Source organism: Rhinatrema bivittatum, chromosome 1 (assembly GCF_901001135.1).
Source record: "Rhinatrema bivittatum chromosome 1, aRhiBiv1.1, whole genome shotgun sequence".
Taxonomy (NCBI): Eukaryota; Metazoa; Chordata; class Amphibia; order Gymnophiona; family Rhinatrematidae; genus Rhinatrema; species Rhinatrema bivittatum.
This window is the reverse complement of record NC_042615.1, coordinates 282827083-282842295: the sequence shown is the minus strand read 5'-3', so window position 1 is coordinate 282842295 and position 15213 is coordinate 282827083. Positions and strand designations below refer to the sequence as shown.

Here is a 15213-nt window from a genome sequence, read left to right as displayed (position 1 = left end):
CTTACGCTGAGTCACTAATTCAGGTGCTCAATCTACTTGACCAAGAAGAAGGTATAGGAAATGTTTCAATAAATTAATAAGGTCAGACTTATTTAATAAAGGTGCTTATTACAGAACAATCCAAACGAAACTTTGGGTCATTTACATGGCGCAAGCTTATGCAGGGCAGCTGGGCCCTGTTGGGCTTCGGCATGCTGCGAGGTGGCACAGTCAGACCCGAGGAGGAAGGGAAGACAGTTGCTACTGATGTGCTACCCCTTACTGGCCAACAAATGACACTAAAGATACATCTTAAAGGAGGGCCCCCCTTTTAGCCCTTGGTCTGGCAAGCATTCCCAAAGTTAGTTGCGTAGGCTAGTTTCTGAAGGAGAGGGAACAGTAGAAAGTACTAAGGAAGAAAATAGAGAAAAGATTAAAAAAAAAAAAAAAAAAGGTTATGCCTTAAAATAAGACTCACAAGTTGCTTACCATTAGAGGGCACAGATTTTGAGAAAGGGACATAAGGAAAAAATCTAGTCTTGAAGCTGTGGAAGTTCTGCTGCCAAGCAATGAGTGCAGCAGGAGCATCTCCAGTGGTGTTTCAGATCAAGAAGGAGAAAGGAGAATCTACATATCCTATTCCTTGTCATCAATTAAACACATGATATTCCCTATTTTGTTTCAGATGAATGCACGTCCCTTAAGAATAGTTTCCTGTAGTAGCCCGAAGGGGCACCTGCGCACATGGGAGGTCCCTGCATGTCTTTGAATGTATTTATTTATGAAACTTATATACCACTTATCAATTTCTAAGTGGTTTACAATAATAACATTCATAATTAAAACAAAATACAAATATTTAGTATTTAAAACAAACATACAAAATCAAACAAAATGCAATCATAAAAACTAAAAGCTTAATGCTGTCTAGACATCTATGTTTATAAATTTCTGCTACTTAAACCACATTCATTTTACAGTTTAGCAATTTTACATTCTGCAATGATTATCAAGATGAACCCTAAGATAAGGGTATATTAAAAACTTGATTAAAAAAGAAAGATGTTATCAATTTTCTGAATTTTGTGATTGAAGTTTCTTTTTTAATCTCTAAAGCTAAGAGATTCCATAAGGTTGGGCCCTGTATCATAAAAAGTCGCTCTCAAGATTCATCAAGGTGAATTTGCCTAAATGAAGGGACTTCAAGAAGTGATTGATTTCTTGACCTTAGCGATCTCATGGGACGGTACAATTTCAAATCTGCATTGAAAATATCAGAGACTAGTCCATTAATCCCTTTGAAAATGAAAAGTACAGTTTGGAATTTAATCCTCCAAATTATAGACAGCTAATGAAGGAGTATTAAAGTAGGAGTAATATATTCCCTTAAGGAAGTCCTGTAATAATTCTGGCAGCAGAGTTTTGTACAAATTTGAGGGTACATAATGTGGATTGTGGACCAAGGAGCAAAATATTACAATAGTCAATAGGTGTCATAATTAATGAACGTATAACTATTTTTAGATCATGCTCATCAAGATTCGGACGTAACTACATATCACTTGAAGTTTATAGTAAGAATTATGAACAAATTGACTCACTGTATCCATTAGTATTCCTAAATTTTGAACTCGTTTATCAATGGCAATTGCATTCCCATTGATGGAGAAATTAGATGGGACATGCTGGTCTGGATATCTAGCTAGATATAATATTTCAGTTTTTTTCATATTTAATGTTAACTTGTTTTTATTTAACCATCCATTTACTTCTCAAGAGCTGTTGAAAAAGAGCCTTCAATGGGAACAGAGAATTGGATATCATCCACAAAAATGTGGTAGTTCACATCAAGTGCAGAAAAGATTTTACAAATTGGGGCAATATAAACATTAAATAGTAATGCAGATAAAGCAGATCCTTGTGGCACCCCAGTTTTTTTTTGTTGGCAATCTTTCAAAAAGGAAGAAAACTAATTAAGCACAGAATTAGCTCTACCATTTTCCCTCAACCTAGACAATAAAATACTGTGGTCGACCGTGTCAAAAGCCACTGACAGGTCAAAACATATTAGGAAAAATTGAGAACCACTGTCAAAACCTCTACAGAATGTGTCAAAAATAGAAAGTAATAATACTTCTGTGCTATGACCAGGACCGAAATCATATTGATGTAAATCAAGAATATCATGATCATCTAGAAAAACATGGAACTGTTTAAGCACTATTTTTTCTAATATTTTTGATATGAAAGCTATTCATGTCCAAAGGGTCCAGACTAGTTTTTTATAGAACTGGTCTAATAGTTGCAACTTTTAAAGATTACGGAACTATCCTTGACTCAAGGATAAATTCACTAGCTTGAAGACAAAAGCTGCATATTCAGCCTTAGTGCATTTAAAAATAGTATTTGGGCATTTTAGCATTGGGCAAAAATTGTTATTAAGCTTACCAATAATTTCTGTGACTCCACTCACTGAAACTTCTTCAAACATTTCCCATACTATGGGGTTATCCAGGGACAGTTCTGTAATGAGGCAGGGTGAGTTGGCCGCTTCAGGTGGCAGAATTTTGAGGCTGCAAAAAATGCCCCTCTCAGAATACCACTGTAGTGTCTGTCTTACCCTGCCTGCCCCTGCCATAGCTGCCGACCCAGGCTGGCAACGGCATTAAAGAGGAGGGTCGCTGCCATGGGCCACTACTTCCCGAGGCCAGGCCAATGATGGCTGAAGGGAAGAGAAACATTGCCGCCACTGCTGGAGGCCAGGCTGGCGGTGGTTGAAAGGAGGAGGAACACTGATGCTGCCAATGCCGGCGACCAGGCCGGCGGCGGATAAAGGGATGAGGAACACCGACACTGTTGGAGGTCAGGCCGGCGGTGGCTGAAGGGAGAAGGAACACCAATGCTGATGCCGCTGGCAGCTGAAGGGAAGAGGAACACCACCAGAGGCTAGGCTGGTGATGTGGAGGGACACCGCTGCCGACAGAGGCGGGGCAAGTGGGGCGGAGTGAGAGGGGGTGGGATGAGCAGGGTCGGAACAAGAGGGGACAGGGCAAGGGGCGCCATCTTATTCCTTGCCTCATCCGGCAGACTGCCTCGAGCTGCCCCTGGGGTTATCATCATAGGTATCAATACTAGCATCATTTGAAAATTGAAGATTTAGATTTTCAATTTTTTTAATACAAAAAGATCCAATTTTGTTTGCATCAAACTGCTCCTTAGATAAGAATTTACATCTCGAGGTGAGATCAATGATTTCACAATATTGAAAAGTTGTTTTGACCTATTAGGTGTTTACCAATTCGATTTGAGAAATATTTCTTCTTTGCTCTATCTACTTGAATCTTATATCCGTCAAAGTTCTTCGTGTAGTATTCACAATCTTCAGGGGATTTAGATTTCCTCCATCGTCACTCTGATTGTCTCAGTATTCTTTTATTTTTAATCAAATCATTGTTATACCATACAGCTCTATAGGATTGATTGGTTTTTAATTGTTGTAAGGGAGAAATTTGATCAAGTACTGTGTGTAAGGAATTTTGCCAAAGATTCATGGCTTCATCAACAATGGTAAGTTTGATGTCATTAATCCTAGGATGCCACATGTTCTTAAAGGCTTCTGTTTCAATTGGCCAACGCTTAAAAGCTAGAGAAAGTTTATTTTCCTTGTTTAAGTGGCTCTTTACACTTGTTTTATGGCTATCTCAGAAGAAAATATTTTGGGGTTTTTTTTGTCGACTGATCACTATTCATTAAGTTTCAGGGTAAACTTTATTCATTTTGGGACTATTTATTTGTTTATTATACTACACAACCTGATGTGGAAAAGTCTTCATTCTCAAATCATAAGAATGTTTCCATAGCCCTAAGGGCCCAGAAGTAAGACTACTCCCCTGCCTGGGGAACCCCTAGGGAGCCTCACAGGTTGCATGATGGCCCAGCATCTCCCAGATGTGCTCCCTTCTTCAGTTCTGGTCTGGAAAAAGTGTGTGTGTGTGTGTGTTTGTGGGGGGGAGTTTACACAGGGCCAATGCAAAGGTGTTAGGCACCCTAGGCATATATTCTGCCTTGCGCCCGTTCCCCTCCCTCCCTCACTCACTCCCCTCCCCCAGTCCCAACCTCATTCACTGAGACACCACTCATGGCCCGCCAAGTGTTGCTTTTCTCGGCCAGGAGCAGGATGAGCACTGCTTGCAGCCATCTGATTCTGTGCTTCTCTGGGCTGCAAGCAGGATGGGGGTCACTCGCAGCCTACTAGGTCTCTATTCCTCTTGGTTGCAAGCGAGATAGGCTCCGCTCACAGCCCCACATGGCTGCTCTTCTCTGCCCCCTAATGGTTGATTCCCCAGGCGACCGCCTAGTTCGCCTAATGGGATGCACCAGCCCTGGGTTTACATACACATATAAGGGTTAATTTTCAAAGCCATTTCTACAAGTAATACTCATTTTTATGAGCACAAATGATTGTTATAAAACATCCTGGAGCTCAGTGTGTGCACAAGTACATGTGTAACCTGATTTCACATATGCTTTCATGTGCACTGAGAAAGGCTTTCTAGGAGCAGAGTTGGGCCTTATGCGCATACCTTCTATTGTAGAAAGTATGAATGTGCAAGTTAACCTGCACGAGGTATGAGTTGTGCTCTTGATCAAACAACAGTAACTTTGTGTGGGTAAGTTTGTGCAAGCATCAGAGCACTTGCCTGGGAATTTCTACAGCAAACTTATGCACATTAGCTCTCTTTGAAAATGTGGGGTACAGTCTGGTGTAAAAGCTACCCATAGACTTTACTTCTTCTCACAGAGTTACAAAATGACCCTCATAAAGGGTAAAACCTACAGTACCTGAATGCTGTTTTGAAGTGGCTGACAAGCCACGAAAAGTGGATTATAAATCAACAATTTCCAAAAAAAAACCCATTCAAACACATTTTCATAGTTGAAATGGTGCTTTACCCGCAGAAATGAGCCTGCTATAAAACTGCCTGCCAGATATGTGGGTAAACCTACGCGGGTTTACCCACGTGGGAATGCCTCCACATGGGTAAACCTACATGGAGGCATTCCCAGGGGTGAAGATAAGGAGAGCTTTGGATTTACACACAGACATTTAGATTTTCAAAAATCTGCGGACACATTTTCTGAAACATTTCTGCATGCAAAATAGCTGGTGTAATTCTGAGCGGGTGATTTTGGTGGAATGATTTCCAAAACAAGCATAAACAAGTAATTTTGCTTTGAAAATTGGTGCAACCTATGCACGTATCTGATGACTTTCTTATGTGGGATGTTATAAAATGACCCCCATAATTCACAGTCCTGACTCAGTGTTACAGAATATCTACTAGATAAATGAAGCTTGACCGACGTGCCGCAAATGCACAGTAGAGAGCAGCTCTACTGCTCATGCGCGGGCGGGAGAGCACGTCGGTCAGAGCAGAGCTAAGATGGTGCTGGGAGGAGCAGGAGCGGCAGCGATATCGGGCGTAGCAGTGGCGGTATGGGAGTGTCGGCTGGGCCGAGCTACAAGCGCTGGGAGGAGCGGAAGCGGCGGAGCGGCGGCGGCGATATCAGGAGGAAATGCAGCGGCAGGAAGGAGCAGTTGAGGTGCACGCCAGGGAGGATCTCAGGGGATCCCCCTGAGACCTCCCGTCTCCGTGAGCGGGACGCGCTGAAGAGCACAAGAGGAAGAGGGAAGGGGGTGTGGATGAACTGGGATGGGATGAGAGGGAGGGAGGGGATTGAGAGATGGAGGGGATGAGAGTGAGGGATGGGATTGAGAGGAGGTGGGGAGTGACTGAGGGAATGGGAGAATGAGGGGGGAGGTTAGATTGAGGGGAGGGAGTGGGAGGAAGAATGAGGAGGAGGTGAGAGTGAGGGGAAGAAGTGGGAGGGAGAATGAGGGGGGAGGTGAGAGTGAGGGGAGGGAGAATGAGGAGGGAGGTGAGAGTGAGGGAAGGGAGTTTGAGTGGGGGCAGGGGAGGGAAGGGAGGGTGAGTGACTGAGGTGAATGAGCGAGGGGAAAGGGGAGTGAGGGAAAAGAAGTGTAGACGGGTGCAGAGTCCAAAAATGGACCAAAAATTTTTTTTAATGTAGCCCGTTGTTATGGGCTTACCGGCTAGTATATACAGATGACAAGAACAGTCCACTATTTTATTTATTTATTATTTATTCAATTTGATTGACCACTTTTCAATACAGTGTCATCACAGCAGTTTATAATAAAATTCAATAAATTATAATAGTTTGATGATTTCACACTCAAAATAAAGTATACCAGTGTCTAGATAATAAATCAAAGACTCAATTTATAAAAGTTTTCTATGAGGGAGTCAGTTGGACTGTTAGATGATCGAGGGGTTAAAGGGGCACTTAGAGAAGATAAGGCCATCGCGGAAAGATTAAATGATTTCTTTGCTTCGGTGTTTACTGAAGAGGATGTTGGGGAGGTACCCGTAATGGAGAAGGTTTTCATGGGTAATGATTCAGATGGACTGAATCAAATCACTGTGAACCTAGAAGATGTGGGAGACCTGATTGACAAACTGAAGAGTAGTAAATCACCTGGACCGGATGGTATACACCCCAGAGTTCTGAAGGAACTAAAAAATGAAATTTCAGACCTATTAGTAAAAATTTGTAACCTATCATTAAAATCATCCATTGTACCTGAAGACTGGAGGATAGCAAATGTAACCCCAATATTTAAAAAGGGTTTCAGGGGTGATCCGGGAAACTACAGACCAGTTAGCCTGACTTCAGTACCAGGAAAAATAGTGGAAAGTGTTCTAAACATCAAAATCACAGAACATATAGAAAGACATGGCTTATTGGAACAAAGTCAGCATTGCTTTACCCAAGGCAAGTCTTGCCTCACAAATCTGCTTCACTTTTTTGAAGGTGTTAATAAACATGTGGATAAAGGTGAACCGGTAGATGTAGTATACTTGGATTTTCAGAAGGCATTTGACAAAGTTCCTCATGAGAGGCTTCTAGGAAAAGTAAAAAGTCATGGAATAGGTGGCGATGTCCTTTCGTGGACTGCAAACTGGCTAAAAGACAGGAAACAGAGAGTAGGATTAAATGGACAATTTTCTCAGTGGAAGTGCCTCAGGAATCTGTATTGGGACCCTTACTTTTCAATATATGACCCAGTGGCCAGTGGAGTGCCTCAGGGATCTGTATTGGGACCCTTACTTTTCAATATATTGAAAAGTAAGAAATACGACGAGTGAGATAATCGAATTTTCAGATGACACAAAATTGTTCAGAGTAGTTAAATCACAAGCAGATTGTGATAAATTGCAGGAAGACCTTGTGAGACTGGAAAATTGGGCATTCAAATGGCAGATGAAATTTAATGTGGATAAGTGCAAGGTGATGCATATAGGGAAAAATAACCCATGCTATAATTACACAATGTTGGGTTCCATATTAGGTGCTACAACCCAAGAAAGGGATCTAGGCGTCAAATTGGATAACACATTGAAATCGTTGTTTCAGTGTGCTGCGGTAGTCAAAAAAGCAAACATAATGTTGGGAATTTTTAGAAAGGGCATTTTGAATAAAACAGAAAATATCATAATGCCCCTGTATCGCTCCATGGTGAGACCACACCTTGAATACTGTGTACAATTCTGGTCACCACATCTCAAAAAAGATATAATTGCGATGGAGAAGGTACAGAGAAGGGCTACCAAAATGATAAGGGGAATGGAACTGCTCCCCTATGAGGAAAGACTAAAGAGGTTAGGTCTTTTCAGCTTGGAGAAGAGACGGCTGAGTGGGGATATGATAGAGATGTTTAAAATCATGAGAGGTCTAGAACGGGTAGATGTGAAACGGTTATTTACTCTTTCGGATAATAGAAAGACTAGGGGGCACTCCATGAAGTTAGCATGTGGCACATTTAAAACTAATCGGAGAAAGTTCTTTTTCACTCAACGCACAATTAAACTCTGGAATTTGTTGCCAGAGGATGTGGTTAGTGCAGTTAGTATAGCTGTGTTTAAAAAAGGATTGGATAAGTTCTTGGAGGAGAAGTCCATTACCTGCTATTAATTAAGTTGACTTAGATAATAACCACCGCTATTACTAGCAATGGTTACATGGAATAGACTTAGTTTTTGGGTACTTGCCAGGTTCTTATGGTCTGGATTGGCCACTGTTGGAAACAGGATGCTGGGCTTGATGGACCCTTGGTCTGACCCAGTATGGGTCCTCCAGTAGAGTACTGAATAAATTTGAGAACTGAAACTTCAGGTGTGTATATGAGATCTCGGGGGAGACAAATTCTGAGAAAGTCATTTAGAAAAGGGGAGGGTCATTTTCAAACAGTCTATGTGCAGCACTGAATCAGGAGCGGGTGTAACTTTGCCCTTGCCCCCAAGTTCATCCTATGGAATGCCTCTTTGTAGCGTTCATAAAAAGCAAGTGCGAAATCGCTTTTGTGAGCACTTTTATGAGCACAACCCCTCCCCCTCCCCCCTTGTAATTTTTAGAAGAACATTTACAGGCACAAAACCAGGGTTTATGGACAGTTGAATGTTTACCCTGGTAAATAGCAATAAACATGCATGAGCCTGATTCTCTGAAACCTGTCCTCCCTCGATACAGCTAAAAATGTGTACATTGCTTCTGGCTGTGATTTCAAGAGGTGCTGCAGGGGAAAGGTTTTGGACAGGATCAGAAAACAAGGTCCGAGTTGAAAAGGTCTGCCCGACCAAGCTCAGGATTTGGCCGGACCAAAAGCACAGAATTTAAAAATCCCATCGTGATCACTGCCCCTGACTCACGGGTGAGTGTTTAGATGGGCAACACTTAGCCAGATAAATCGGGGGGTGTTACAGGGAGGGACTATGCTATCCAGATAATTTACCTGGATATCGCCAATGCTCAGTGTCCGCTGATTAAGTTACCTGGATAATTTCAATTATGCCATAGGTCTGTCCTAAGCTATCCAAATAAACGTATCCCAATAACTTAGGATTTATCCGGGCATTTTCAGCGACTGGACTTTGCCTCTGAATATCCAATTTAAGTTAACCAAGTACGTTTATCCAGTTAACTTACTCTGACAGCTTGTGGCAGAATATGGACCTTAATGTGCACAGATTGCATTTTCAATTTTACCCACGTTATTTTCCATGGAAAAATAAGTTCCTGTATGAAAAGTAGGTACATATGTCCTCAGGTAACTTGTACCTGTTACAGTTTTTAAAGTGAAAGCGCCTGAATGCTTTCTCTTAGAAAACTGATTCAAAACCCATGAATAAATTCCCTGCAGATTTTATCCTAATGCAGATTCAGAATAGTTTGAAAATTGTTTCCTTAATATGTATAGCCAGGGGGGTGCTGCAATTCTCCTTCCGGTTGCACTTTCATCTTCCATAATTCTGGTTTGCATTGCTTTTATTGCTTTTCTTGCATAGCTCAAATGGCATGGACAGGACATTAGACTAGTTAAACCATCCTCCCATCACTGATATTATGTTCGCCAATTCTTAACACAAACAAGACCAGTCATAATTTACACAGGCAAAGTAGGAAAGCAAAGTGTTATCCTGTGCGATTAATAGTCCAGGGAAGAAAAAAAGGCAGGTGAAAGCAAATTGTAAAACTTGGAGTTTGTAAAAAAAAAAAAAAAGGAGAGAACAAATTTACAAAAATACTTGTACAATGGAAAAAGAAGGGTCCAGCTGGCAATAGCAGTGCTAGCGTAATTGTAATCATTTGGATTGAATGATTCAGCTTTTCAAATTCAAGCTCAAGGGGAGTTACAAATTCAGACAACAGTAGGTAGGTCCCTATCCCAGAGAGGGCTTACCATTTAAATAGTTAGCTGGGGCAATGGAGGGCTTGTCCAAAGCTGTAAGGAGCATCAGTAAGAGAAGCGGGATTTGACCCCTGCAATTTCTGGTCTTCTGTCAACAATCTAACCACTAAGCTGCTCCTCTATTCATCTCTACCCTATAATAATTTTATTGCAAAGAAACATTTCTGAAAAGCATTTATAAAGTCCAAAAGCAGTAGAAAAAAATTAGCCATAGACCATAGATAATAACTGATATTTTGGAGCTCTGCGGTTTCTACACTATGGATAATGAAAGAATAACAACATTAATCACAGTGCTAACAACCAGCGCTAGTAAACATTCTTTCTGCCGGGCCTGGTAGTAATGTTTTTGTGTTTTTAACTGTAATTGTTTTCTTATAATTGTTTAGGTCTCGCTTATTTTTGTTTTTTTATGATACCTGATTATGTACGTAGCTTATTACCCACCTAGAAGTATGGATTGAGCGGGATGTAAGTTGTTTTGTTTTGTTTTAAATAAATAAATAAGTTTTCAAACATGTGCACAAACAGTTTTACTCATCAAAACAGCTCTTGATGTATCTCAGGAGAGAGGCTGCCACCTCTGACCACCCAGCCCCGTCCTCACTGCATCTCAGAACAAGTCTCTGTTAGTATCACCAGAGACTACAGTCCATCCTAAGATGCACCAGCAGTTGTTTGATGGAATGTAGCTATTTTTGTATATTCAAGATACTGAAATCAGAGGGTGTATTGGTGGTGGGTTTACAGAAAATCCTGGACCCAGGCCTAACACCATGGCCCAGTGAAGAGGCCAGATCCCAATGCTGAGGCCTCAGCCGGGACCAAGGCCCAATGCTGGGGTTTGCCCTGGATGGCAATGTACCTCAATTCTGTACATCAAAATGGCGGCGTCTACTGAGATCAATGCGCTGAAGTTAATTAACTCTGGCATGACCCCAGTAGAAGACATCTGTTAAAGAAGAGGGTAAAGTCCTCCCATTGGTTGCCTGCTTAAGGGCCAGTTTGTTTGGGGCTTGCACTATTGTTAATTTCCCATGAGGTCCATATATAGTAGGATGTTTAATGCACAAGTTATCCCCAGCTAAGTTTAGCAAGGTAACTTGTCATGGGTATTCAGTGGGATGAACGTCCCACTGAATAGCCCCAATTAAAGTTATATGGCTAACAGTAGCCGGATAACTTTAAACATAACCGGTCCGGATACTCTTCTGAATATAGCTGGTTATGTATAAAACTACCCAGCTTTAAGGGTACAAGCTCTAAGGCAAGGCATAAACAGCCCGATTTCAAAAGGGCCACACGTGTATATAACGGGGGTTGTGCGTGTGGCCGGGCCTTGCGTGTGCATTTTCGGAAGGGCCCAACTATGTACGTAACCCCCGTTATGCACCAAAGTGCTGGGCCTCTCTGAATGGACGGAGCAGTAAGTAACAAAATAAAAAAATTAGGGATAGGTAGGGTTAGGTTAGGAGTTGGAGAGGAGAGGGGAAGAGGTAGGAAGGGTAGGGTTAGGGATAGGAAAGTTCCTTCCCAGTCTGCTCCTTAATTGGAGCGGACTGGGAGGGAACTGGGGGAGGCACGATTGTGTCGCTGCATGTAGGTTATAAAATCCCACCCCCATGCTAGCGAGTCGAGGGCCACCCGCATGTTATAAAATCAGCACATCCATGTGCACGCACTGGAGACCATGTGCACATGGACGTGTGAGCACTCCTTTTAAAATCTACCCGAAAGTGAATATGCTGAAATCTCTCTCCATCCTTTTCTATGCAAGTATGACTCAGAGAAGCAGACTGAATGCATGCGGTGCATTGCACTTTTTCACTTACTGGTGGACTGGGATGAAGAAATGCTTGTCCTCATCACTTTCTGCCTTTCCTTTGATGATGTCTGTGATGTCCATAACTACAAAGAAACGGAAGAGGCATTGTTCACATATCACACAACAGAACTCAGGATGGACATTTTCTGGGACAATAATCACCAATGAATCAAAAATTATTTTTCATTTTAACCCCTGGTTCTTAGAAACCTGAAGTATATTGTATAACCATTTACCAATCAGAAGCACTATGCACCATACTATTGCCCTTATTCAACTATTTATTTTCCATATGCTGAAAGCACGGAAAAGTCAGATGCGATAAAGGCTTTTTCTCATTTTGGCGTTTATATATTAACAGGCATTGAATTAGGCAGGCAACTATTTATTTATTTATTAATATAAAGGAAAGCTTGCCACTCTCTGCAGGAAGCACATTGTTGCCGTTAGTTTCTTTTTTTTTACGCTCAGAGTACCGCAACAGTGAACCGCAAGCAATAAACTGTTAGTCTTTCTGATAAACATTTGTAGCAAGGTATAATATTGATTAGTGAGTGAGGAGAAAGCAAATGGGCCTTGCTGGTACTTATTGACTTTTGATTTCCTAATTACCATGTGTGAGGGAACAAAATGCTAAGTAATTACCCAATGAATTATTAACAAAATGCAGCAACCAACAGCAAATTGGGTCCTCAGATGAATGGTCTGAATTTCAGAGAGGTGGCGGCAACTAAATCTTCTCTTTATTTATCTCTCAGTAGACTGTAATTCATTGCATCCTGAGGCACAGGTCAGCATCTTTCTCTTGATCAGACCTGGCTGATTGGAAGGGAAAGTGGGCCAGACACTAGGAGACTCAAGAGAAATAAATAATTCAGTCTTACTGAGCTACCTTGAAAATGTGGGTAAAATAAAAGCTTGACTATGAATTGAAAGCAACAGATTTGCTCTGAGGCTGTGGTTCCAAAACGTGTCCTACTGACCCCACAGCCAGTCGTTTCCAAAATGTTCACCATAAATATGCTTGAGATAATTAGAATATACTAGGTCCTCAATATATTCAAATTATATCTATTTATATCTATCTTTATGTATATGTAACCCTGGCTTGGGGGGTTTAGGTCCCCCAAGGCACACAAACATTTTTAATATTTGGGGCATTAATCCAGCTACCACTCCTCCATTACATGACTGTCTCAATAGTGGATCCTTTTTGGGTGGGGAAGCTCTCGCTTATGGCCCGGGTGATTGTGTGTTTTCTCCCTGTATGGTGGTAGCTGCGGCATTTCAAGGGGTAAGATTTTGGGACAAACCAGGCAGGACTAGGCACTGGGTGTTTAATTTTATTGCTAAAGAATCGGTAAAAATGTAATTTAAGTCCATCTTTCCATAAATGTGAAATTACAGCTGACTGATATACAAAGGTGTTTTTTTGTCTTCTGGTTTTATCTCAGGTATCTGGGTAGATTTTCTCATGGTGATTTTAAAGTGCACAAAGCTTTCCCAGTTGCCAAATGTGAATCCTATTGGAGAGGTACCCTCAAGCATTAAAAAATGCCCTACCTGAGTCCAGATTAACCACGGTCACCCAGCCTGTCCTGGTCCCTTGGGATGGAGATCTGATTGGAAAACTCGATAGATCTTTGTCTTTACTTCTCCATCTTGGTGTTGGTGACTTCTCATGTAGGAAAACTCTCTGGGAACCAGGCTATCCCAGCCCTGGAAACCTTGTGGAGAGGGGTGGATCAAAAACCTCCCCACAAACAATATCTGAATACTTGTTTTCTATTAAAAAAAAAAATCTCTAGGTGGCTACTGCTTCACTGTCACTAGTGTTGTCCCATCTAGGGAGTAGACCAGGGCTCACAGCTCTTCAGCCATTGTCCTTTGTGTCCAGGGAAGCCTTCTCCAAAGGATGCAATATTTAAGCAGCCGTCCCTTCTGAAAAATCAGGATACATCTTGGTCATCAAAAATCTCATGCTGTGGGTACTGTCACTGGTGCTTGTCCCACCTAAGGAGTATTCTGAGGTTCACAGATCTTCAGCCACTTACGGGAGTTCCCAAAGGAAATCTGGAAAAAATCTCACTCCAACAAATTAGGGGACAACCCTCTGGCAGGGTGTGCACAGAGAGAAACCTCTTCAAAATTAAAGCTCATGATGAGGCTGGGAGGCTGTAAGGAACTGTGTATGCATGAAGCCCTCTTGCCATGATTCAGCCTCATAGGTAGAGTCCTAAGACCCTTGTCAGTGGTGGGTGAACATGTCTTGGCATAGGCCAGACTATGACTGAGTCCAAAAGTCTATACAAAGAACAGGCTGCGGCTGAAGCAAGACAAAGACAAGACTGAAGGCTTGAAACAAGGCTGAGGCTGAAGCAGAGCTGAAGATTGCAGTGGAGCCACATGCAAAGACTGAGCAAAGCTGAAGGCTGAGAAGACAGAACCAGGCAGAAGGGCTTGATCAAGACAGAAGATTAGAAACAGAAGGAGCAAGAACCAGAAGACCTTCTTACTGAGGCAACAAATCCAAGTCTAGGCAGGCTAAGTATTATTGAGCATGTGACATCATCACTGAGGTGAGTGCCCAACTCTCCCGCCAACATGTGCTGAGTCGTGTGCACCAATGTGCACACATGCCCTAAGCATCTCTTCGCTGGGTCCTAGTATCATATGTACCAGAGCATCCAATGGCAGCTCCCTGCCACACAGTGGGAAAGAGGCTGAATTCTAACAATACCCCCTCCTCAAGCCCTCTTCTCAAGCCTCTTCTATTCAACTTCTGAGGAGATGAAGGTATTATTTCACCAACTCAGGGCTCAAGGGTCCAGACCCAGGATCCAGAGATTCTTTGGTTTGAGACTGGACTGAAAACCATTCAAAGCAGAAGACTTAACTGAAGAAAAGGTTGAAAGCATGGACAAGGATTGAGACTGGTTCTGATCAATGGACAAAGGTTCTTTGGCAGGAGGACAACACAGTTCAGAATTCACATAGGAACAGGATGTACATGGAAGTAGAAAAACTGGCACTTCAGACAAGGTGGTTCAAAGTGAAGAGGCAGGAGACAAAGATGAAAATGTACAATGTTCTTGGCAGGATAGACCCCTTTGGTCAATCTGTAAGAAAATCCGGTCAATATATGGTTGATGAAGAATCAGCCAGGGTAGTCTAAGTACAAAAGATCTGGATGTTTTAGATAGTACATCAAACTGAATATTCTCTTGGTGAGACACAATCTGCATCATGATGGGTGAGGAAGCTGTAGTTACATGACTAGGTAAGGGTTCTCTGTCAACAGACAAAATGACACAGGGGGCGGTTAAGCTGGTAGGAGAGCAACCACATTCATGTAGCAGTGAATCTTGAATAAAGTTGCCCCCGGCTTGAGAATCTACTAGAGATTAATTCTAAATTGAGTATTTTCCATAGGTAGGTCACACCAGAACTGTTAGTAGTGGAGAGGAAGCAGAATAGTGCAAGGCTGATTTCCCAATGAGACCTCTATTTATAGAGTTTTCTGGTCTCAGGAGGCACTGACGGACAAAATGATCTTATGCGGCACAGTAGATAAAAA

General features: G+C 42.0%; 1 protein-coding gene across 1 annotated transcript in view; it reads right to left on the bottom strand.

Moving 5' to 3' along the window:
- The window catches only part of LOC115087992 (dedicator of cytokinesis protein 2-like), a 1829205-nt gene that overhangs the window by 1503088 nt on the left and 310904 nt on the right, over positions 1-15213 (bottom strand). Inside the window, exon 11 of the mRNA XM_029595813.1 lies at positions 11644-11719. Coding sequence (XP_029451673.1) covers positions 11644-11719 — 76 coding nt within the window. The remainder of the gene's footprint in view (positions 1-11643; positions 11720-15213) is intronic.